Source organism: Microtus pennsylvanicus, chromosome 8 (genome assembly GCF_037038515.1).
Source record: "Microtus pennsylvanicus isolate mMicPen1 chromosome 8, mMicPen1.hap1, whole genome shotgun sequence".
Classification (NCBI taxonomy): Eukaryota; Metazoa; Chordata; class Mammalia; order Rodentia; family Cricetidae; genus Microtus; species Microtus pennsylvanicus.
This window is the reverse complement of record NC_134586.1, coordinates 62,360,257-62,386,672: the sequence shown is the minus strand read 5'-3', so window position 1 is coordinate 62,386,672 and position 26,416 is coordinate 62,360,257. Positions and strand designations below refer to the sequence as shown.

The window sequence follows — 26,416 nt, the reverse complement described above, 5'->3', positions numbered from 1 at the left end:
AAAAACCATAACCAAGGAAAAATAAAATAGAGCACTTACAGTTCCAGAGGGTTAGAATCCATGACCAAGGTGGGGAACATGGCAGCAGGCATGCATGGTGCTGAGACTTTACATCTAATCCACAAGCATGGGTCAGAGAGAGAGTTAATCGGGAATAGCATGGACTTTCAAAATCTCAAAGTCTACCCAAGTGACACACCCCTCTGGCAAGGCCACACCTCCTAGTCCTTCACAAACAGTTCCACCAACTGGGCACCAAGTATTCAACTATATCAACCTATGAGGGCTGTTCTCATTTAAACCACTGTGTTAGAGACTGACCCAGGCTTTGCGCACACTAAACAAAGACTCTAGCAACTGAACCACACCCCCAGCTCCATGAAAGAACTGCTTCAACTGCTCTCTGAGTCATGACTTAGTCAGAGACTCTACCCTGCTGTTTATTCCAGCTAATAGCTCAGCTGTTGTGTTCATGCCTAATGTTCCCATTTTTTGCATTTATGTGACTTATTTTCCTTTACTCATAGTATTAAGTAATTTCTGTCTGTCATTTTCTCCTCATCTTCCTTTACCTCTTCTACCTCCCTTTTCAAGAATAACGATTTTAGGGAGCACTGGCTGCTCTTCTAGAGGATGCAAGTTTGTTTCCTAGAACCCACATGACAGCTCACAACCATCTGCAACTCCAATTCCAGTGGATTCAATACTTACTTTGATGTGGGAAGTCTTTTTGAATATATGTTGCTTTTATTGGCTAATAAATAAAGTTGTTTTGGCCAAAGGCTTAGCAGAATAAAGCCAGGCAGGAGATCTGAACAGAGATAGATAGATAGATAGATAGATAGATAGATAGATAGATAGATAGATAGATAGATAGAATAGGCAGAGTCAGAGAGACATCATGTAGCTGCCGAAGGAGAAAGATGCCAGCCAGAACCTTACCTGGCAAATCACAGCCTCGTGGCAATACACAGATTATAAAAATGGGTTAACTCAAGATGTAAGAGCTAGCTAGAAATATGCCTGAGCCATTGGCCGAAGAGTGCTGTAATTAATATACTTCCTGTGTGATTATTTGGGTCAGAGCAGCCGGGAAATGAGTGAGCAGCCTCCACCTACAGTCTTCTCCAGTTTCTCCCACCGTGTCATCATAGGCCTCGGCCTCCAGTGTGGCAATGATGTCTCACTTTATCTCTCCCTCCGTCTCTGGAGGTGGCTCTGTCAATGCATCTACAAGACTGAGGTCCGCCATTCTGCACCACTGCAAATGCACTATAGCTCAAACTGTGGAACTCATACAGATGAAGCTGGTCTAGAACTCACAGCAATCCTCCTGCCCCAGTCTCCCAAGGACTGGGATTCCAAGTGTGACTTATCATGACACCTGTCTTAAATACTGAATTCACACAGACCTGCAAATAAGATCCTGTAGTGTTCTTCCCTCCCAGTCCATGACCACCGCCGGAGAAGTGTGGGTTCGGAAGATGAAGTACCTTCAGCCTGGCTGGTGTCTGAGCATGGCTTCTGTTTGAATTCTGGATTCCCAGTTTTCTCGTCACCATCCATGAGAGGAATATACTCAGTCTTCTCCCACAGTGTCATCATAGGGCTCGGCCTCCAGTGTGGCAAGAAGTCTTGTTTTACCAACTTCTGGCCTCCATGGGCACCAGTTAATCAAGTGGTACATAGACATACACTCAAGCAAAACTTACTTATACACATAGAATAAAATAAATTTTTAAAAAAGAAGAAAATATTATAGTCACTGAACAATGACTTAACTAGGCATGGTGGCATACATCTGTGATCCCAGAATTTGGGAGGCTGAGGCAAGAGGACTGCCATGAGTTCAAGGGCAGCCTGGGCTACCAAGTGAGTCCCTATATGAAATGATGACGATGATGATGATGATGATGATGATGATGATGATGATGATGATGACGACGACGACGACGATGACCTCTGCACTGCAATTCTTTGTTGTTTATTTTAGACTGAGTTTCATTATCCTGGGCTGGCTATGTAGCCAGTTCCAGAACAGCCTTGTCTATAGAGTGAGTTCCAGGACAGCCAGATGACGCAGAGAAACCCTGTCTTGAAAAATCAAAAGAGAGAGAGGAAGAAGAAAACTGCAGTAAAAGTCTGGGAGGTGGAGGTAGAAGAAACAAGTGTCCTTGTGGTATGGTAGAATATCCTTTGGGTATATGCCTAATAGTGGTATGAGTCTTGTGGTAGATCTTCTGAGGAACGGGGACACTGACTTCCAATAAGAGTTCATGGAAAAACAACCAGCTCTTTCTGGGAAGGGGACATAGAAGAGATTTCATGAGTGGACCGAAGTCAGGTGGGGATGGGAACATGAGCGATCAGGTTGGGGACATGAAAGGAGATTGCTGAGGGGGACAGCTGGGAGTGACATTTTGGAATCGGGTGGAAGCGTGGCGCAGGAGACTCTCCCAGGAGTCTATGTGGAGGATCCCATCTTAGACTCCTAGCGACAGTGGGTAAGAGCCTGAACTGGCTGTCTCCTGTGACCAGATTGGTGCCTGGTCCAATTGTCATCAGAGAGTGTTATCAGCAACTGATGGAGGCAGATGCAGAGACCCACAGCCAAACATTAGCTGGAGTCTGGGAATCCTGCAGAGGAGGAGGACATAGGAATGCAGGGAGGGGTGCGCCAAGGACTTCACAGAAAGGCTCGCACAATCAACTAGCCTGGGCTCCTAGAGACTGAACTGATAATCAGGAAGTATTGTGGAATATCATTTTAAGATGTATTGCATTTGTTTATGCTGTGGAACATCTGCTTTAATGGTGCAAAGATGTGTTGCATTCTTTTTTTTTTTTGAGTAAAAGCTCATGATTTTATTGTCTTCATAACAAGGTCAGCTTAGAACTGGATCACTTGGCCCTTTCTCTTCTTATCACCACCCAGTTCAAAATACTTGCATCTCTTAATAGCCAGCATCCTCTTAGATCTGCAGTTGGGCTCCACACATTCCAGTCTCAGCACAATCTTCTTTGTAGTTTTTGCCTTTTTGCGGAAAATAGGCTTAGTCTGCCCACCATAGCCACTCTGTTTCCTGTCATAACGCCGCTTTCCCTGGGCATACAAAGAATCTTTGCCCTTCTTGTACTGGGTCACTTTGTGGGGTTGGTGTTTGCCACATTTCTTGCAGAACGTACGGCGGGTCTTAGGAACGTTCACCATGTTGGCGGGTGCGATATCGGCACAGAAAGCTGTTGCATTCTTTTATGTTGCATTTGTTTAACTCTGTGAAAGCTGAGATTCTTTGCCTATTTAAAACACCTGATTGATCTATCTAATAAAGAACTCAACAGCCAATAGCAAGGCAGGAGAAAGGACAGATGGGACTGGCAGGCAGAGAGAATGAACAGAAGGAGAAATCTGGGAGGAGAGGATCTAGGAGTGAGAGGAGGAGGAGGAGGACTCCGGGGGCCACCTACCTACACAACCAGCCACGGAGGAAGAAGTAAAGATATGCATATAGGATAAAGATAAAGAGCCCAGAGGCCAAAGGTAGAATGGGATAATTTAAGTCAAGAAAAGCTGACTAGAAACAAGCCAAGCTAAGGTCAGGATTCATAAGAAAGAATAAGCCTCTGTGTACGTATTTATTTGGCAGCTGGGTGGTGGGACCCCCAAAAGAACAAAGAGCCAGAAGAATAAAAAAACAACCAACTACAAGGGAACCTGTATGAAACTGACCTAGATACTCTGCATATACGTTACAGTTGTGTAGCTTGGTACTCTATGGAACTCCTTTTTAAAAAAGTTTTATTATTATTTTATTACTTTAAAATATACCAATTCAAATTCCCACTTCCTCCCCTCCTCTCACTTCCCTCCCACTCCCTCCACACACTCTCCCCCACCCCCTCCAATCTTAAGAGAGGGCAAGGCACCCTGCCCTGTGGAAAGTCCTAGGCCCTCCCCACTACATCCAGGTTGAGCAAGGATCAGTGAGAGGCTCACCCACTGAGACAATGTGCCTGAGCTAACGGGAGCTCACCAGCTCCAACTGGACTGGAATGAACGAGCATGGGATCAGACTAGTCCCTCTAAATGTGGTTGACAGTTGGGGCAGACTGAGCGGCCATGACAATGGCACTGGGATTTGTCTCTACTGCATGTACTGGCTTCTGGGATCTTATGGGACTCTTAATAGCAGGAACAGGGCTGTCTCCAACTCTTTTACTGGCTTCTGGGACCCTACTTCTCATACTGGGTCGCTTTGCCTAGCCTAATAATGGGGACGTGCTTAGTCTTATTGCAACTTGATATGCCATGTTTTATTGATACTCATAGGAGACCTGTCCTTTCCTGGATGAAAATGGGAGAGGAGGGAGCTGGGGTGGGAGGGAATTGGGGATAGGAACTGAGAGGGGAGGATGGGAGGTGAAGGCTGTGGCCAAGATATAAAATAAATAGATGAATAAAAAAATAAAAAAGTGCCGGGCGGTGGTGGTGCACGCCTTTAATCCAAGCACTTGGGAGGCAGAGGTAGGCACATCCATCTCAGTGAGTCTGAGGCCACTGGTCTACAGAGCGAGTTCCAGGACAGCCAGCACTGTTACACAGAGAAATCCTGTCTCAAAAACAAACAAACAAAAAAAAGTTACAGGGAACAAAAACTCAGATGGGAAGGGGAAAACAGATCGTGTAATATATAAATGTGAGCATGTATGAAACTTTCCTCATCTTCCATTTATTTATTTATTTATATTTTTGAGACAGAGTTTCATTTATCTCAGAGGCTAACTATTAACTCTATACATTGGCAAGATTAGCCTTGGTCTCTTTTTTTTCTTATTTATTTTATTTATATGGCTGTTTTACCTGCATGGATATCTTTGCATCATGTGGGTGCCTGGTACACAGGAGGCCAGAAGAGGGTCTAAGATGTCCTGGAACTGAGTTACAGATGTTATAAACCGCCATGCGAGGGCTGGGCATTGAACTTGGCTGCTCTGGAAGATGCTGAGCTCTTGAACTCCAGTCCTGAACTCTTGATTCCTTTGCCCCTACCTCCCACGTGCTGGGGTTACAGATGTATGTGTCATGTCCAGATGTTCATTTTTAGTGGTTTGTGCTATATAGCACATATCAAGCATGTTTTAGTTACCTGCAACAAAACACCACGACCAAACCAGTCTGGGGAGGAAAGAGTTCATTGGGCTTGCACTTCCACGTTATAGTCCGTCACTGAATGAAGCCAGGACAGGGCAGGAACCTGGAGGCAGGAACTGATACAGAGGCTGGGTCCTCCCCCATCAATCACTAATTAAGAAAATGCCTTACAGCCAAATCTTGTGGAGGCATTTTCTCAATGAAGTTCCCTCCTTTCAGATAATTCTAGTTTATGGGTCAAGTTGACATAGCATTAGCCAGCACAAAGCAAGAGACAGAAATATATTTAATAATACAAAGTTTAACTCTAAGATTGAGGCTATCAATTGAAATTACACAAGAGAAAAAAGGACAGAGGAGAAGAAGGAAGGAGTAGAAAGCCTTTCACTGTTGCTCTCACAGGGGAATTAACAGCTGCCTAAAGAAAGAGAGGGTCAGGATAGTTACCAGGAAGCTGGAGGCTGGAGAGATGGCTCAGTGGTTAAGGGCACTAGCTACTCTTCTAGTTGACCTGGGTTTGGTTCCCAGCACCCACATGGCAGCTTACAACCATCTGTGATTCCAGTTCCAGGAGATCCAGTGCCCTCTCCTGACCTCCCTAGGCACCAGGCATGTATGTGGTGCATAGACATACACTCAGGCAAACATACATTCACATGAAATAAAGAAATAGTTTTTAAATAGGTAGTTACCAGGTATGGTGGCACCCATCTGTAATCCCAGCACTACTGGGGCTCAGACAGGAAGATCAGATATTTCTGGCCATCCTTGCCTACAAACGGAGTTAAAAGGGGCTGGACTACATGACACCCTGTCCTAACATGTCTATGGGTGTTGGAGAGATGGCTCAGTGTTAAGAACACATACGCCTCTTGTTTCCAACACTCACATGGCTGCTTACAAGCCCCTACAACTCCAGCTCCAGAGGATCTGATACCCTCTTGTGGCCTCCAAGGGTTCCTGCACACATGTGATGTACCTACAGACAAGCGGGCACACACACATACACAAAAGCAGTAATTCTTCTAATCCTATCTGCTACGTTCTACACACACACCTAAAGCAAGTGAGCATTCGCACTTCTTCCTGCGCCCTGAGCTTTCATGCCTGCTGTTTTATTTTTCATTGTCAACAGTTACAGCACGTACATTTCACTCTATAGCCTCGAATTCTATAACATTTCTTTTTGCAAGTAACGCTTCCAGCTATCGTTTGTGGGTCTTGTTTTTGATCCTCTGCTTGAATCTGTAATTAGCATATTTTTAAAGCCAGTCTTTGACGTGAACAGCAACAACCACTACAATGATAAGAGAACAAACCGTCTTAACTTTGCTTCAGCTCCTAGGTGCTTGCTGTGCCCAGACACTCCAAATTATCTCATTTAGCCCTCAAAACAACCCTACATCTCCAAACACTTATTACCCTTATTTTATAGATGCTTATTCTTTAAACACAGTAATTTTGCTTTCTTCGAGCTTCTACATCTAAAATTGTATATTCCCTCCACACCCAGCATGAAATTGTACCCTAAGAATGCATAAGACTGTTACACTAAAGATGACTGTTTCATCTTAGCACAAACCAAAGACCCCACCACCCTGAGAGGACAGGAGGAGTTAAAAATAACCACAACATTTTGTTCCACCGTACTCTGGAGTCCCACGGAGTGTACCCTGAAAATCCGGCTTTGAGAATTCTTAATTTACTTCACCATGAAAGGAGAGTTTGAGAAGGAAGCCTATTTCTGGGAGCAGAGTATTTCATTATACGTACGGAAAGAAAGTATAACCAAAAGAAAGGCCACACCATGACCTATAAGTACTCAAGGCCATATAAGAAACAAGTGGAGATGACTTTCTCTGAAATTATAATTCTGAAGAGAAACAAAGAGAATGAGTGCTACTTTAAAAATTATTGGCTCAGGCTAGGGATGTGGCTCAGTAGGAGGAAGGATTGCTTCATATGCACAAAATCCTGAGTTAGCTCTCAGTACCAAGGAAACCGAGGGGTAGTACACACCTATAATCCCAGTGCTTGTGAGTCAGAGGCAAGAGGATAAAAAAATTCAAGATCACAGTTGGTCACATAGGGAGCTCAAGGCTAGCCTGGGACACATGAGACCTTGTCTCAAACAGGATGGGGGCAGTAATATGGCTCACTGGGTAAATGCTCTTGCAGCCAAGCCTGATAACCTAAGTTCTATCCCAAGTCACATGATAGAAGGAGAAAACTGGCTCTTGCCCTCTGACCTTAATACAGGCTTTCCTCCCACATAAATAAGTAAATATTCAAATTACTTTAGAGGTTGTTTGGGTCATCCACAAGTCTTGAAGTCACTGGTACTCTCCTGGTTGAGACTTTGATGACAGAAGGATCAAACTCACACGTGGATTAGGATAGCCACGATCACGTGTGTATTTGTGCTGCTCCTAGAGCATCCGATGCTGGGTAATCACCTTCCACGTCTCCTTCCCTTCAGTGCTAGCTATGGTTCAGCTCCTGCTCTCACCAGTTCCCACTTCTCACTATTGCAAGTGGATGTGTAGGTGGTGGCTAAATTGGTCGCCCGTACCATAGCCTGAGGAGCTCTGGAATTAGGATAGGCTGGAGGAGAAACGGGCATCATTTGGAAATGGCGGTCTCCAACATCAGCTAATAACTCCGATGATGAGAAGGCAGCCAGGCAGGTGGTGAAGAGCAGCTGATTCAGGCGATACAGGCCTTTAATTCAAACCCATGCTACTTGAGTGTCCTCAAGGGTTGAAGTAGCACCAACAGACTCAAAACTTTCCCTGGTCTGCAGTATGTGCTGAAGGAAAACAACTGGGAAGTGGCCACTGGTCGGGGAGTCATGCTCCAGTGGGTGGCCCCACACTCATGCACATACAGTGACTCTAAATTTAAATACAGTAAGATATTAAAATAAAAGAGGACACAAGGTTGAGAAGGGGATATGTGTAGAATTGGAAGAGGGAATTTCAATGGTATGGCCAGAATATACTATATACCTATGACATTCTCAAAAAAAAGATGATTTTTTTTAAAGAAATGAAAGGAGGTGGAGAGACAGTGCCATGGTTAAGAGCATTTACTGTTATTGAAGGGGACTTGGGTTCAGTTCCCAGTACCCACAGGGCAGCTCGCAACCACCTGTAATTCCAGGGTTCTAGTTCCCTCTTCTGGGGCTGCATGGGCAGGAGGCATGTATGTCACACACAGACATCTTTGCAGGAAACACCCATACACATTAAAAACAGACAAAAATACTTAAAAGGCTGCAGGTGTGGCTCAAGAGTTGGTAGCACTCTTTCCTAGCATGCAGGAAGCCCTGGGCTCTACGCTCCTCAACATTGCTCAAACCAGGTTGTGGTGATGCACACCTATAATCACAGCACTTGGGAGGAGGATGCAGGAGGATAAGGAGTTTGGCTGTAGGGTGAGATCAAGGCTAGCCTGAGGGGTGTGTGTGTGTGTGTGTGTGTGTGTGTGAGAGAGAGAGAGAGAGAGAGAGAAAGAGAGAGAGAGAAACAGAGAGAGAGAGAGAGAGAGAGAGAGAGAGAGAGAGAGAGAGAGAGAGAGAGAGAGAGAGAGGGGCGAGGGGGGGAGAGAACATTTAGTTGAAAATCTGTTTCCTTCTCTAGATACTGAGCCAGACTTATGATTGGCTCCCATGCGGAGTGCAAGGTTTTGAAACACACACCGAATGGGCTATCATTCTGGCTCAGTACCCAAGGGTGTCCATCAAATATTAGCTTCCTTCATGAGGACATACAAATGCCCAGCATCCCCCAGGCTTTGCACATGCCATCCACCCAGGAATTCTCAAGTGGGAGGTTCTCGTCTTTACACAAAAGTGTATCCCTTTGATTTGACCTCGCCCCACAAGCCTTAACTAAATACGTAGTACGTTTACAGCTTTGGGTTCTCTAGACCCTTTGGTACATTGCCCATCATATTGGAGGCTGAGTCAGGGATACTGCAGATTTAAAGAGCCCCACCTGGGTGCGGGATCTCCCCGCCTCCAACCCCAGTTAGCAGTCTGCTGCCGCTCTTTAGCCTCGGATGTGGATTTTCTGCTCCTGAAATACAGCAAAGTTAGCTGTAAAGAGGAAAAGCAAATGGCTGGGAGAAGACCTAGGAGCTATGGAGAGGTACAGCCCAGTGGGATCCCCATGGCAGCACAGAATGACAGACACCTCAGATGGTGGCCGCTGCATAAACAGGGTCCGTGCTGTGTTTCAGAGCTGGCATCCTCAGCAGATTGGGTCTGTTTTCATTCTCTTTTAAAAAGTGGCAGTGGGGATGGGGGTGGTAAGGAACAACCAAACAGGCTAAAAAAGAAGCCATTTGATTCCCTCTCACAGCTGCTGGAACCCGCTCAAGCGGTAAGACATCCTATTTCAGGGAAGAGAAATGCATTTCGTTACTTGACAATAAACTGGATTTGCTGTTTATCAGCCTCTCTCCCACCACTCCAGGCCCCTCCTAATGGGGAAGCATTTAAGAATTTTCATAAATTCGTGTTTCCTATGCAGAGCACCGGCAACCCGGAGACATAATGACGACAGTGAAATCTGGGTTTAGGAATTCCTTTGAAAGCGGGCCAGGCTTGTCAGTGCCTCTCAGGAGCATATGGCTACAGGCAGCAATGATAATAAGAACCCAGGGAGGCACAGCTCAATCACTCCGTTGTTGGGCCCCCTCGTTGCTTCTCTGCTATCTCATCACATGCTCTCCAGGCCATTGACAGGAAGTCTGTAAATGCCAAGGTGAAGAGGACCTGGTGTGTTATAATAGCAGGCAACACTAGCTTATCCCCTCTCTCCTTCTCCTTTGAAAACAAACATCTTGGCAAGATACCTGAGACTCTGGAATGGACCGCCAAAACTCAGCAAGATTCCAGATGGTTGAGATTCCGGCTCCCGATGCCCTGATGTCTCCCCTCCCTCCTCCCTGAGATATTTTCATTTCTCTTCTCATTGGAGATAAATATTTTTATGGGAACCAGCCTCAATCGAGGTCATTATCAAAGAACCCGAGGATGAAGTTGCTCCGCTGTAGATATTGGTGTGAACTTCTGCCCAATTCAAACCAGCCACCAACCCCTCTCAGCGTCCTCCTCCCTCCTGCTCCCGCAGAGGTGTCCTGTGCAGACCTGACCTACTAATGCTCTCTCTCTCTCTCTCCATGTATTTGGCTGCTCCCGACAAGGTGCTGAAGCATTATCAGGGTGGCCTGTGAGTATCCACACTCTCCCCAGCCCCTTCTCTGGGCTTCTGTAGCACCCACATTGTCCTCGGTCACACAGACCCTGCACAGAACACTTGGTATAAGCTCTGGCTCTGCCTCTTACTAGCTCTGTGACCCTGGACAAATGACTTAGCCTTTCTAAGCCTCAGTCCCTCAGTTTCTACGTGGGAGCTGGGCCCCAACAATTATCTGAGGTAGCTTGGCCGCCCTTCTACTGCTGTGATAAAACACCCAGACACAAGAAGCGAAAGGAGGGAAGGGCTCAGTGGCTCACAGTTCCGGAGTACAGTCCAAGTTGGCAGAAAAACTATGACAGTCTGAGCTGCTTGAGGAAGCTGGTCTCGGAGTGTCCACCATCAAGAAGCAAAAAAAGATGAACAGCGATGTTAAGGTCACTTTCTTCTTTTCACACAGTCCAGGATTCCAGCGCAGAATACGTAGGTGGAGTTTTTCTGTTCTTCCAGTCAGCTCCCAAATAACCACACAGAGACTTAATAGTAATTATAAGTGTTTGGCTGATAGACTAGGCTTGTTAAGTTGCAGGCTCTTACAACTTAAATTCACCCATAGTTCTGATCTATGCTCTACCACATGGTAGAACCTTCTTTCATCATGGCATATCCATCTCCTGCTTCCTTGGCATCTAGCTAGTGACTCCTCATCTCTGCCCTTCTTCTTCCCAGCGTCCTCTCAGTTTGGCTCTCCCACCTAACCTCTTCCTACCTAGCTACTGGACAGTCAACTCTTATTAACAATGAGAGCAACACATCTTCGTAGTGTACTGAAGGATTGTTCCACAAGAGTATGGAGCCTAGCCAAATTAATCCCTCACAGGCAAGCTCAGAGGTTCAAATCCCTATGATTCCAGATCTTGCCAAGTTGGCAAGTGAGATTAATCATCACAGTGGGCTTCTTATAAGGCCTAAACAGAAAAATGCCTGTTATGTATTCTGTGTGGTACCTACCTCATCAACACTGAGGCAGGTGGTCTAGTCTCATTTCTGTTGCTATGATAAAGCATCCTGACACAAAGTAACTTAGGGGAGAAAGGGTTGATTTGTCCAATAATTCAAGGTTACAGTCCATCACCGCAAGGCAATGAAGGCAGGAATTTAAAGTATCATATCCACAGTCAAGAAACAAGAGAATAAATTCATGGGTAGTTGCTTGCTCCCAGCTGTCTTCCTCTATCCCTATATACTCCAAGGTCTAGCCCACGAAACAATGCCATCTACATTAAAGTCATAGTTTCCTACCTCAATTAATAATCTAGACAACCTCCCACAGTCATTAAATCTTCAAGAGTCAATTTCCCATCTAGAAAATATATATGAATAATTTAATTACCTCTAAAGATACAGTCTCAGGGCAGGGCTAGAGAAATGCCTCAGAGGTTAAGGGCACTTGCTGCTGTTCCAGAGGTCCCAAGTTCAAGTCCCAGGACCCATAACTCTAGTCCCAGGGCACCCAATGCCCACTTCTGACCTCCTCAGGCACCAGAGACACATATGGGACACAGACACACACACTGGTGAAAACATTCATACCCATAAAATAAGTAAATAAGAAGAGATTGTCAGGGAGCCAGCAAGACGTCTTAGTAGGTAAATGTGCTTGACACCTAAGTTCAATGCTAAAACCACATAGTAAAAATAAAAGTAGAAAATGTATTCCCACAGATTGTCCTCTGACCATCATACATGTGACACAACATGCACCCACATAAATAAATAATAAATAAATACAATTTTAGATATTAATAGTTGAAGAAAATGTAGCATGCCCTACTACCTCAGTCAGTAGAGCATGAGACATTTTTTCTTTTTTCAAGACAATGTTTCTCTGTAGCTTTGAAGCCTGTCCTGGGAATTAGCTCTTGTAGACCAGGCTGACCTCAAACTCACAGAGATCTGTCTGCACCTACCTCCTGAGTGCTGGGTTTAAAGGTATGCACCACCACCCAGCTAAGCAAGAGACTCTTAATCTCAGGGTCCTGGGGTCAAGCCCCACTTTGGGCACCAACTATAATATGATTAATAAAAACCCAGAGATAGATATTGGGGTTCAACCTGAAGATCAGAAAAGCAAAGCAGCCAAGTCACTAGAGAGCTCTTGAAATCTTCAGACTGAAAAAGAGTGAGTTACTGTCTCATCCTGCCTTACTTTCTTCTCAGTTCTGGGATTAAAGGCATGCACCACCCCTGCCTGACCTCTATGTCTAACTAATATGGCTGCTGGGATTAAAGATGTGTGCCACCACTGCCTGGCCTGTATGGCTGACTAGTATGGCTGCTTTGCACTGACCTTCAGGCAAACTTTATTTATTAAAATACAAATGAAATATCACTACAGAAAAATTCTTAAAAACAGAGAGATGGCAGGTTCTTGGGTTGCGGAGATAGCTCAGTTCCTAAAGACCTTGCCTATGTCTTAGTCACTGTTTGTTGCTGTGAAGACATATGATGACTGCAACAACTCTAATAAAAAACCCAAGCATTTAATTTGGGCTTGCTTGCAGATTCAGAGCTTTAATCTATTATCATCGCAAGGTATCATTGTGGCGGGGAGCATGGGAGCAGGCAGGCAGGTGCTGGAGAAGCAGCTAAGAGCTACATCCCAATCCATGAGCAGAGAGAGACTGGACCACGCTTGGGTTTTTGAAACTTCAAAGCCCACCCCCAAAGGCCACACCTCCTAATCCTTAAAATCCTTTTAAATAGTGCCACTCCCTGGTGACGAAGCATTCAAATATTCGAACCTATGGGGACCATTCTTAGCCAAACCACCACATTTCATTCCCTTGTTCCCATAAGCCTATAGCCATATTGTAATACAAATGCATTCAGTCCAACTTCAAAAGTCCCCATAGTCTATCATGGTCTCAACACTGCTTAAAAGTCCAAAGGCTAAAGTCTCTTCTGAGATTCATGGTAATCTCTTAACTATAATCCCCTACAAAATCAAAATCAAGAAGCAAATCACATACTTCCAACACACAATGGCACAGAATATACATTACCATTCCAATAAGAAGGCACACACACATATGCGAGTGAGTGTGTACAGAGGAGGGAGGAATGAGGGAAGGAGAGAGAAATGGTCAGATTCTGACTAGAACGTGTTTGTAAACTGTGCTATTCAAAGTACACAGTGCTGATCTAGCATGCAGTTCACTTGATAGCTTACTAGCCTAGCATGCACAAAGCCCTGGTTTAATCCCCAGCAACACATACACTGGATGTGGCAACGTATAGAATGCTATGAGCTGGGTTTCTTTTTTTTTTTTCTAAATATTTATCTATTTATTATGTATACAATATTCTTTCTGCATGTATGCCTGAAGGCCAGAAGAGGGCACCAGACCTCATTACAGATGGTTGTGAGCCACCATGTGGTTTGCTGGGAATTGAACTCAGGACCTTTGGAAGAGGAGGCAATGCTCTTAACCACTGAGCCATCTCTCCAGCCCCTGAGCTGGGTTTCTGTAGGTTTAGAAAACTTGCAAGTATACAGCACCTCACAGCAAAAGCCGCAAGAGTCAAGAAGAGAAAAGTAGAGAGTCTAGGACAGTACCTACCATCAGATCTCAGGCAGAAAGAGTTAAATCCCAGTCTGGGGACTGGAATAAGTAGATTTAGCTGCCAACCACTTTATGCTTCAAACCCTAAGTCAGTGAGCAACCTAGAATGCCAGGACTGAGAAAGAAGTTTTGAGGTTTACATTCCTATCTTCTAAGATTCAGGCCCCGAAGGTCTGCCAACCTTCTCCAGCCTTTACCCAGTGCACTCTTGTGCTGCCCACACCTCTCAGTGAAGAGAGTCTGCAATCCTCAGCTTCTGGGACTCAGGAAAACTAAGCGATTTTCCTGAAGACCAGAGATCTTAGTGCTTTAGAATCAGAAGAGATGTGTGACGTACAGGGCTGGGATCAGCTGGTAGAGGGCTTGCCTCGCTTCCTAGTTTACTCTCTGTCCTGAGATTAAATACACTGGCTAAAAAAGGGATCAGATGAAGAAGGAATTTATTTGCCTTACGCTTCTAGGTCACAGTCCATCACTGAGGGAAGTCAAGACAGGAACCCAAAATATAAATCATGGAGTAATGACACTGAGTGGATGATCCCAGACTCATTCCCAAGTTCACCATGCTCAGCTAGTTTTATTACACAGTCTAGAAGCACCTGCCTAAGGGATGGTGCCACCCACGCACCTGCCTAGGGGATGGTGCCACCCACTGTGGGATGCCCCCCACATCAATTAGCAATCAAGACAATCCCCCCAGACATGCCCACAGAACAATCTGATCTAGGGAATTCCTCAACTGAGGTTTTCCTCTCAGATGACTCTACGCCTTGTCAAGGTGACAAAGTTTACTATGACACCTAGAATGCATAAATCATCCATAGCAGTGAATGAAACTGGACACAGTGGTACATGTATGCCTCTAATCCTAGCACTCACGAGTGCAAGGTCATCTAGAGTTGCACAGTGTCCTGGCTCGCCTGGCTTGTCAACTTCACTACCATTGGAATCAGCTAGAACTCAAGCAGCTGGGCATGCCTGTGAGGAATTTTTCTTGACTGAATCATTTGAGGTTGGAAGACCCACCCTAAACCTGGACCATACTAAATTCTGGTGGCAGCCTATATAAAAGAACATGGAAGAAGAAAGATTTCCCTGTTGGCCTATTTGGCCTACCCTGTTGCTGAAGCATTCCTTCAGTGGTGCTAGAACCTACTTCTTCAGGATCCCAATGCAGATGGAAGACCAGCTGAGACATCCAGACCAGACGACTAACTGATTCTTGGCCTTTCCATCAGAAGACAGTCATTGTTGGACTAGCTGGAGCACTCCCTATAAGGTACTCTAATAAACCCCCTTTAGAATATATACATGGATATTCTATTAGTTCTGTTCCTCTAGAGAACCCTGGTCAACACACATAGTGAATTTGAGGATAGCCTGGGACAAATGAGACCCTATTTTTAAAAATGTTTGAACCAGACCTCTAGGACCTGCTCAGAGGTAGCACTCTGTCTTAACAGGACACAAATAGAAAAGCACACATTCCAGCTCCCACATCCCTGATGTGGGATTCCCGTCTGTATGCTGTGAATATGTTTTATTACCACTAGTTAATAAAGAAGCTGCTTTGGCCTATGGCAGGACAGAATAAATCCAGGTGGGAAATCCAAACAAAGATACAGAGAGAAGGAAGGCAGAGTCAGAGAGACGCCAAGTAGCTGCCGAAGGAGGAAGATGCCAGAACCTTACAGTAAGCCACAGCCCTGTAGAGATACATAGATTAATAGAAATTGGTTAATTTAAGATGTAAGAGTTTAATAAGAAGCCTGAGCCAACAGACAAAACAGTATTGTAATTAATATGTTTTCTGTGTGATTATTTATGACCGGAAAATGAAATGCAGTCTCTGACGACACATCCCCAGCTAAACCTATACCTGCAAGATAGTCAGGCACAACAGGAGTTCCCTGCTTTAAGCTATGACTTCTGAGGGACCATAGAGGCCCAAAAGTGCCAGGAGGCCTGAGAGTCCATGCTACAGAGCCATCTGGAGCTGTACAAATAGAGCAAGAAGGCTTTCTCCATGTATCTGGTTCTAGGCCCCACCCCAGCACCGTGGTGAATTAGACAACAGAACCAGAAGACAGTTGCAGAGCCCCAGAGGCCATTTAGCAAGACTCAGGTATAGAAGTCACAAAGTTTCCTTGCTCATTTTGAGATAGGGAAGATTCAATTCAATGGCTGCTTATGAGAACTGATGTATCAACAGTTGGAGGGAAAAGGAGAAAAGGGAAGGTGTGGAAAGCAATAGCCTCCAGAGGGCACACCACGCAGACAGCTCAATAAGGTCAGACTCAGACCATGAAGGGAGGAACTGAAATCTGAGACACTGAGGTCATGGGTCAACACAGTTTCCAAGGGGTAAGGAAGGCTGGAGCAGTCCGGGGAAACTGTGGAAAAGGAAGTAGTTGTGGCCCAAAAGGTCGTGTCTCTGACGTAGAAAAATAAGCAGAAACACCCACTGGTCTCCTGTACTAGAGGAAGTGGCCTCAGGCGGCCATCATTCAGTGACCTCTATGTTCTAGACCCATCTCACAATCAGCCATGTTAAAGGGAGGCACCTTTCCAGAGACTCATGGTAAGGAGAGAAGAGCACCCCAAGTTCTGTGAGCTCCTTTGTCATTTCCCTCTCTATATATAAGGGATGACTCTCCAGCACGAAACATCAAAGCTGGTCCTCTGGCTGAGATGTGCTGGGCGGGGCTCGACTTGCAGAGTCAACGACAAGGAGAGTTTTCCCACTGCGTGCAGACGTTAGTCAGACGGAGTGAATGGAGTGAAGTCAAGGGGGCTGGAGAGACGGCTCAGTAGGCCAAGCGCTTACTGTACAAGCATGGCAACCCGAAGGCAGCCAGCCAGCACCCATGTGAAAGGCAAACGTGGCAGCGTGTATCTGTACTCTAGCGTTACAGTGGCGGGGTGAGGACAGACAGATTCCTGAGGGCAGGCAGTCTGGCCAACCTATGAACTCTGGTTTCAGTGAGAAACTCTGTCTCAGAAACCCAAGATGGAGGTGCTGCAGCTATGGCTCAGAGACTGAGAGTTCTTGCTGCTCTTGCAGAGGACCCTGTTCCGTTCCCAGCACCCACACCAAGCAGCTTAAAACTGCCCATAATTCCAGCTCCAAGGAAACTGACACCCTCTATTAGATTCCACAGGAACTTGCATGCACATGTGCATTTGTTCATGTGTGTGTGCGTGCACACACACACACACAAACAAAAATAAAAGCTAATCTTTTTTTTCTCAAAGTTGAAAACTGGTATTCTGGTTCACAGCACCAGGAAGGCAGTGCAGATGGATCTCGGTGAGTTCAAGGACAGTCGAGTCTACACAGCAAGTTACAGGCAGCCAGGGCCACATGGAGAGATACTGTCTCAAAATAACAAAAGCAAATGAAGGGATAATAAAAAGTTTAGAGAGACCGAGACCAGCGGCCCGGAGCGGCCTCCCGAGAAGCCATGGAAGCACGATAGCGGTGCTGCTGACTTGGAGCGGGTCACTGACTATGTGGAGGAGAAGAAGATCCAGAGCTCAAATCTGGAGACATCTATGTCCGTCAGTGGAGACAGGTGGTCCAGGGAGCATGTGTAGCTGGGAGTGTTCTTTGTGGGAGTTTATGGCAGAAATAGAGAATGAAGACAGATGTGTACATACACATATATATTCACAGGGAGAAGGAACTAGCGAAGGTCACGATCAAGAAGGAAGATCTGGAGTTGATAATGACAGAGACGGAGATCTCTTGAGCAGCAGCAGAAAGGAGCTTGCGGGAACACATGGGCAACGTTGTGGGGGCTCTTACTGCCCTAACCAACTGACAACGTGCATTTTCAGACATTCTGGACTGATTACTGAAATAAAGTGTTTTGTTATGCTGTTCATTTTTTCAGTTTTCTTTTTTTTTTTTTTTTTGAGACAAGGTTTCTCTGTGGCTTTGGAGCCTGTCCTGGAACTAGCTCTGTAGACCAGGCTGGCCTCGAACTCACAGAGATTCGCCTGCCTCTGCCTCCCGAGTGCTGGGATTAAAAGCGTGCACCACCACCACCCAGCTGTTTTTGCAGTTTTATCTCTGATCAAATGCATTATATATTCTATTTTGTTGTCAGTTTCTAAGTTGGACCTTCATGAAAGTATATGAGCAATCAGTATAAAGAAGTACCTAATGTTTAAATACAGGCTCTATTTTTGTTACACTTAAAAAATAAAAATAAATAAAAAATTTAAAAGGTGGAGAATCTATTTGAGGAAGACTTGACCTTGACCTCAGACTTCCACATATGCCTCATACACATACCATATGCATGTGTGCATATGTACTACACACAACATGCACACGCAAACATGAAATAGAACAGCAGAATGAGTAACAAATTACTGATATAACCGATGCATAGCAACCAGTATCTTGAAAGCCTACTGTCTGTTATAAAACAGAAGTCTGTCCTCTGCCCACAGCACGAGTCTGTACTCGCCTGCACGCACGTACACACATACACACACATACACACACATCACACCAGCCACAGCAGGATATTGCAGGCCCATGGCCACCAGAAGTCCCTGAAATAAACTAGACAGCGTGTTAACTAAAAAAAAACCCCAAACCTGACCGCATCTCCAAGTTCCCTTTTATTTTCCAGCCAAAATCACTGCAGGATGTGCCTCACATAGTCTACCAGAGTTCCCGTGGTCTGAGCACACATGAATATTGGCATTTAGGGAGGGATGGATGGATGGCCCAGTGGTTAGGAGCACTGGCTGCTCTTCCAGAGGCCCTGGATTCTGTTCCCAGCACCCACAGTAGTTCTCAACCACCTGTGACTGCAGTTCCGGTGCCCTCCTCTGGCCTCCAAGGGCGCCAGGCATGAGTATGGTGGGCACACATGCATGCAAAACACACATACTCCTAAAAATTAAATGAAAATCTAAAAATAATTTTTTAAAAAAAATCTACCCTTTTAACACTGCAAAGGGCAAAATAAAACCGAAAGCAGAACCGTTTTTAGCTGTAGTCACCATGTTATGCAACAGATATTCTGCATATATTCCTAACTTAATAAAAGTCTGTGCCCTTTGACCCTCACCTGCCAAACCAACACCACACCCCAGATCCCGGTAACGACCATTCTACTCTCCACTTCAACGTACTGGACTTTCAAGATTTCATGTGTAATTAGATAATGTCATATATTTATCTTAATATATTTCACTTAACTGTCTTCATCCAACCAATCACAAAATGATAGGATTTCTTTCTCTTTTAAGGGTAAATAATACTCCACATTTTGTGTGTGTGTGTGTGTGTGTGTGTGTGTGTGTGTGTGTGTGTGTGTGTGCCTTGTTTTCCTTACTCACTCACCTTTTGGTAGATATTTAGGTGACTTCCTATCTTGGCTGTTATTGATGATGCTGCAGCGACACGGGAGTGCACACATCCCTTCAGGATCCTGATTTCATTTCTTTTGGATATATACTTAGTAATGAGACTGCCAGATCATATGGCAGTTCTATTTTTAATTTTATGAGGAACATCCTAACTTGTTTCCATAATGGCTGAGCTAATTTGCATTCCCATTAACAGCACAGTTCACTTTTTCAAGAGTCCTGAGATGTAAAAGGATATCTAAGAAAGGACAGCCCTGGCCCCACAATCACCGAGATTTTAAGAGAACGGCCCCTCCCATTCCCAGAGAGAACAGTTACTGTTTGTTATTCCCTAAACTCAAAACTAAGTATTGACACTAGGGATCTGGAGACCAACCTGGAGAGATGGGGAATGTCTCTTTTGTCCGGGGCTCACTAGGGTGATTGGTTATGCACTTAGCTATGAACCACTGAAGTCCCAAGAGACTTGGGTTGTGGAATTAAGCAAGGGAAATTGCCTATTTAATATGAGGATCTTCTATAGGGAACATGTACATATAACTCATTCATTTCTATTCTCTGTCCTTGGCCTAGGTTTCCTGGCAGAGAAAATGGAGCAAAATGTATGTGCCAATGTTGTCATGAGAGGAGCGACCCTGAGGAGGCAAGGACAGGAGAAAGCAGACAGGGAAGCCAAGCAAGGGACAATCAAAGAATCAAAGTCAAGTCGTCCTGGCTGTGAGCAGCTCCCTCCCAGGTGAAGGATTCCTCCTCAAGACTGGGAGTTCTTTTTTTTTTGAATAGAATTATTTGTATTTTAATAAATAATTAATTAGCCATTCAATGCATATAAGAAATACTATCAAATGATTGTTTTACATTTGACACTCCATGACATCATAGCAACTCATCAGAAAATGTGATGCCCAAGTGCTCATAATATCTTTTCTCAGTTTCAAACTACTATCTCCATTTTAATAATGTGTCGACAGACATTTCCTGTCCTTACTACCTGTTCCCAAATTACCATACATAGGTTTATATTAATTGTAAATGCCAGGCTTGTGGCTAGCTAACTCTTAAATTAATCCATAATTCCTATCTTTGTTTAGCCACGTGGCTTGTACTCTGTACAGCAATCTCATCTTGCTTCTCTGTGTTTGTCAGAGACTTTCGGAAGAGCAGAGTCAGAAAGACTGGGAGTTCTAAAGGGAAGTTTGTTAAGAAAAGGCTGTCCCCAGGGCTTTGGCTGGCTTTCGAAAACCTATTCCTCATGCTGGATTGCCTTGCCCAGCCTGAATACAGAGAGAGCTCTTGGTCTTACGGCAGCTTGATATGCCATGCTCTGTGATGTCCATGGGAGGCCTTTCTGAGTACTTACAAAGGGGGTGGATTGGAGTGGCGAGGGAAGGAGGGGGAAGGAATGGGAGGAGAGGAAGGAGGGAGGGAGGCTGTGGTCTGGATGTAAAATAAATAAATTTTTAAAATGCAAAAGACAGAAAGAGAGAGAGAAAGAGAAGGAGGGAAAAAAGGAGGGGAGGGAGAGAGAAAGAAGGAGAGAGGAAAAAAGGAAGGGAGGAAGGAAGGAAGGAAGGAAGGAAGGAAGGAAGGAAGGAAGGAAGGAAGGAAGGAAGGAAAAGAAAAACCACTACTAACAACAAAGTAAGGGCTCAGGAGGTAGAAGGTGCTTACCTCTAACCTAAGCGCCTGAGTCTGAGCCCTACATGGAAGGATCCTATTGGAAGGAGAGAACCAACTCCATAAGTTGTCTTTTGATCCTCCACACTTGTGCCATGGCACATGTGAATCTACATACACACTAAATAAAAATAAGAAAAAGCCAAAGAAAGTCCCTGAAACGGATGAGACGCACAAGCCTCCTCCCTCTCAAGGTTATAGAAGCAGCCAGGACTGCTAAGGAGACAGAGATCAGTCAAGCTGCCTGGGAGACTTTCAGATCAGTTGAGCTACCTCGAGGAGGCTGATGCAGCTGATGAAGGGACACCTCACCCGTACTCCTCTAAGAACCCCCAAACACTCACTGGTTAACCAAGTGAACTTCTGTGATATGACTTAGGTCTGTCATTGGTTCCCTATGTCACAGGAGGAGATGTTTGTCTCTTTCATGTCTCCCTAGTGTCACACAGAGCAGTCCATAGCCAGCCAGGTATCACCCACAACACTCCTGATTACCCCTCCATACGAAGTGTCTTCCAGGTAAGCTACACAGAACTTCTCTGCCCCGGCATACTCCTTTAGAGGAGAGGCGGGGAGCTAGAAATCCATATTCTAACATTCTAGTAAGTTCCCTGGGAGGATTCTGTTGATATCCAAGTTCAGCCACCACTCTAGAGAGCAATAAGTACTCTTAAGCACTGAGCCATCTCTCATACCACCCTACCCCACAGTTTTTCTTTTGAGACACTCTGTATCTCACCAACCAGGCTAGACTTGGCTATTTTTATGTAGGTTCTATGGATCAAATACAGGTCCACATGTTTGCAAGACAAACACGTCATTAACAAAGCCATCTCCCCAGCCCTTGCTATAATGTCTGTGTTGCTCTCACAGACCAGTGAAATGCAGAAGAATCACACATACCCGGAAGAGAGAGGAAATGGTTGGTTGTAGGATTTACTACAATCTCCTATGAGTTCTACACCACCAGATAAAGTACCATTTTCACACTCTTGGCTGTAATTTACCTTCCTGCCCATGGAGACTGGACATTCTTGTTTGATTTCAGCTGTTTTTCCTTCTCTCTACTGCCCTCACGAATGGCTCAAAACACCTTGCAGGGAGAAGAGGGACGGCCTTGACTTGTCTGCCCACGCAGATGTTTCTGAAAAAAACTACCTTATGCTAGATCTCTTGCAAGGTTGATGGCCTGATGTGAGGAGTTTACACTAATACAAACCTAGAGCCAAATCATCTTGGGCCATCTCTGGCCCCTTTCATAACCGTTTATCGCCCTCCTGGGACCATTTGGTAAATCCTTTGAAAAAAAAAAAGGACCTCAGTTTCTGTCATGAGATTCCATCAAATCTCCCTTTACCTTCTTAGCCTGCTTACCAGATGTCCCCACCAACACATCTAAAACGTTCCCTGGTTTAGGACTCTATTTTGTTCCTATGAAAACATCACCAAATTGTTACTCTGTTGGATCATGGGATGTGGGCTCACCTGAATCCACGTTATGGGCTAATAGCGCTAATATTTGACTCCAGACTAAACTGTCTTAGTCCCTTTCGGGTGACAGTTGTGTTTTTGCATTGATATTAGGAAGAAACCTAAGAGGGACTACAATTAGGAGTATAAAGGGACAGCAGGAGGGCAGAGATACCAAGTTAGGGTGAGTAGTTAGTAGCCAGAAATATGAGTGAAGAAATCTCATGTAAATAAAAGCAACCCTGTTACAGTGAGAGCTCACATTTCATTGTTGTCAGAAACAGAAAAACAGACACAAGATCAATTTAGAGAAATTTAAAGAAAGTAGAGAAAACAGTAAAGAAATAAGGCTTGAAATCTTTATGGGTTTACAGAATAAGACATAGTTTATTTTGGAGCCAAATATTAGTGCTATTGGCCCATGAACATAGATTCAGGTGAGCCCAAATCCCATGACCCAACAGAGTAACAATTGGTGCAGTTTTCACAGTAACAAAACTGATTTTCCTAATGGGACCAGGCAGTGGTGGCACACACTTTTAATACCAGCAGAAACAGGCAGAGGCAGGCATATCTCTGTGAGTTCGAGGCCAGCCTAGTCTACAGAGCAAGTTCCAGGACAGCCAGGGCAGTTACAAAAGGAGGTTATTCTGTCTCAACACCTTCCCCCCCCACACACACACACACAAAAGGTTTTCCTGGTGGGGCTGGAGAGACGACTTGGTGATTAAGCACACTTGCAGCTTTTGCAGAAGATCCAAGTTTGGAGTTCAGCACTCATCAATAGGCTACCTGTAACTCCAGCTCCGGGGCATCTGGTGCCCTCTTCTGGCCACCATAAACACTTCACTCATACTGACAGAACATACAAAACATACATACACCCATAAATGAAAAAAAGAACGACTTCTTTGTTCTTTCCTGATAGCAGAAAATATAAGACACCTTCACTACTTCAACAGGAAATGGGAGGGACAGATTCCCCCGGAGCTGGGGTTGCAGGCATTTGTGAGACATTTGATGTAGGTGCTGGGAATCCAACTCCTGTCATCTGGAAGAACAAAGAGGCACATGCTATTAGCCCCTGAGCCGTATCTGCAGCTCCTCAGTCACCTCTTACAGAGTCTAGGACAGTTTAGAAACAAACTCAATACTGGGAGGGGGGACTACCAGCAGCCGGCGTCTCTCCAACCTGCAGCCGCTAAACCAGGGGACTAGAACGAAAACTCAGGAGCCATTACGGCCCTCAGCAGACCCTCAGCAGAAAACAGTACTGGAGAGGAGGTGGGCCTGCTCGGACGGAGAGTCTCTTAGTCAACTTAAGAGTCCCATCCTGAGAGTTTCCAGAATGTGTAGAAGGAAGTTACATCCAGGCTGGTGGGTGATGGCTTCAAGATGAATAATATCTCAGCTATATTTGAACTCTTCTTAAACATAGAAAAAATTTGTTTCAAGAAATAGCTTTTAATCCGAGCGTTCCTCCCTGCCAAGTGAGGCCATTTAAGGATCTGTTAAATGTTAAACCCGCTGAGCTGGTTTGCCCTATTGATACAGAACAGAAGAGACGAAGGAGACATCACAGAACAGGCCTGACAGAAACACACGAAAAGTCGTCTTAAGTGAGGATCTGTGTTGTCTGACTTGGACCAAATGACTATATGTAGGTTACTACCAAAAGCCTTGTTGGTTGAGTGATTTGCTTGGGAGAGCTTATTACATTATTAAAGTTGATTAAATAAAAGTTAAACATGAAGATGAGATGTGGGGTGGAAAACCAGGAACTCTTGAGTACCTTCAAATTCCTTTTAAATGGAATATTCATTTATTTTTAATTTTCTATATGTCTGTGTGTCCATGCATGGGCCACAGCGTGTACACAGAGGTCAGAAGACACCTTCTCTCTTTCCACCATGTAGGTTCTTGGGATTGAAGTGAAAACAGCAGGTTTGGCAACAAGGTGTGTGGTGGTTTGAATGTGATTGGCCCCCATAAGATTATAGGGAGTGGCACTATTAGGAGGTGTGGCTTTGTTGGAGTAGGTGTGACCTTAGAGGAAGTGTGTCATCACTGTGAGGGCAGGTTTTGAGGACTCACATATGCTCAAGATACCATCCAGTGTCACAGTCCACTTCCTGTTGCCTGCAAGATGTAGGACTCTCAGCTCCATCTCCAGTACCATGTCTGCCTGCACATGACCATGCTCCCCGCCATGCTGATAGTGGACTGAACCTCTGAACTATAAGTGAGCCACCCCAATTAAATGTTTTCCTGTTAAGAGTTGCCACAGACATGGTGTCTCTTCACAGCAATAGAAACCCTAACTAAGACAAAATTAATTCACCCATTCAGCTATCTCACCAGCCCATATTTTTGTCTTTTTTAGATAGTTACCCCATAACCCAGGCTGGCCTTGAACTTGCTATGTAACCAATAATAACTTCGAACTTCTGATCCTCCTGCCCCCACAGGCCAAGACTGAAATTATAGATATGAGCCATTGTGCCCAACTAAATGGGATATTTTTCAGTTTAGGAAAATATTAGTTGCACAGAAAAAAAATCTCTAGGAGTCTGGTGCGTTTCAGATGTGTAAAGGTTCCAAAACCCATTAAATATCTCCAAAAGTGCTTTTATGACATGGTGCCATGCAGTAAAGAGTGTGAGGTGAACAGGCACTGGTTCTGGAGTTCCCACAGACTGAGAACTTATAAATCAAGAGAGACCACCCCAAAAGCACCAGATTGTGTCTGCTCTCGGAGGCTTAGCAGGGCCATGCCTGTTAGCACTTGAATGGAAGATGTGATCAAGAAAAGCTGAGAACCTGAGTGGTTAGTTTCTTTTTTATGTTTGAGACAAAGTCTCACACTGTAACCCAGGATGGCCTGGAACTCACAGTGATTCTCCCGATGTGACACATAAATACTGAATTATGGCTGGAGCAATGGCTCGGTGGTTAAGAGCATTGGCTGCTCTTCCAGAGGACCTGGGTTCAATTCCCAGCGCCCACATGGCAGCTCACAACTGTCTGTAACTCCAGTTCCAGGGGATCTCACACCTTCACACCAATGCACATAAAATAAAATTAAATAAAAAAATGCTGGGATTATAGACGTGCACCATGTTGGTGGTGTGTGTGTATGTTCAGATGAGGGGATACAGGCAAAGGGTCATTTTATTTGTAATTGTGTGTGTATATACATGTGCATATGTCTGTGTGAGTATATCCAAGTCTGAGGAGGTACCCTCAGAGGCCAGAAGAAGGTACTAACACCCTGGATCTGGACTTACAGGCTGTTTTGATCCACTTCTTGTAGGTGCTGGGAACTAAACTCAGTTCTTCGCAAGAGCAGCATCGACTTTGGAGCTGTCTCTCCAGCACCAGGGCGGTACGTGTTTTTGTATGTGTGCATATATGTGTGCCGGTGAACATCAGGGGACAACTTCAAGTGTCATTCTTCTCTGTTTTCTTTCCATCTTATTTTTGTTACAGGGTCTCTCACTGGCCTAGAGCTTGCCATATAGGCTACTCTGACTGGCCAACAAGCCCCCAGGATGCTCTTGTGTCCTCTCCCTATCACTGAGACCACACCCAGCACTTTTATGTGCATTCTGAAGATTAAGCTCAGGGCCTCGTGTTTTAATTCACTCCACTGGCTAATATATCTCTCCAGTTACGATTTTTAATACATAAATGTAGAAAAAGGTCACGTTTACCCTACAGAACAAAAACAGTCTTGAGTAATATCTTAGGGTTTCTATTGCTACGATGAAACACCATGACCAAAGCAAGTTGAGAACAAGAGGGTTTGACTTGCACTTCCATATAACAGTCCATCACTGGAGGAAGTTAGGACAGGAACTCAAACAGGGCAGGAACCTAGAGGCAGGAGCTCGTGC

At 44.8% G+C, this 26,416-nt stretch overlaps 1 protein-coding gene across 1 annotated transcript; it reads right to left on the bottom strand.

The window, feature by feature from the left end:
• Positions 1-2,845: 2,845 nt before the first annotated feature.
• Positions 2,846-3,235, bottom strand: LOC142856336 (large ribosomal subunit protein eL42-like). The gene has a single exon (XM_075983693.1). The coding sequence runs from the start codon at positions 3,209-3,211 to the stop codon at positions 2,891-2,893; it is 321 nt and encodes a 106-aa protein (XP_075839808.1). The 5' UTR covers positions 3,212-3,235; the 3' UTR covers positions 2,846-2,890.
• Positions 3,236-26,416: the final 23,181 nt, after the last annotated feature.

Coding starts and splice junctions, on each gene's coding strand:
- LOC142856336 (XM_075983693.1), bottom strand. CDS start 3,211: ATGGTGAACGTTCCTAAGACCCGCCGTACGTTCTGCAAGAAATGTGGC.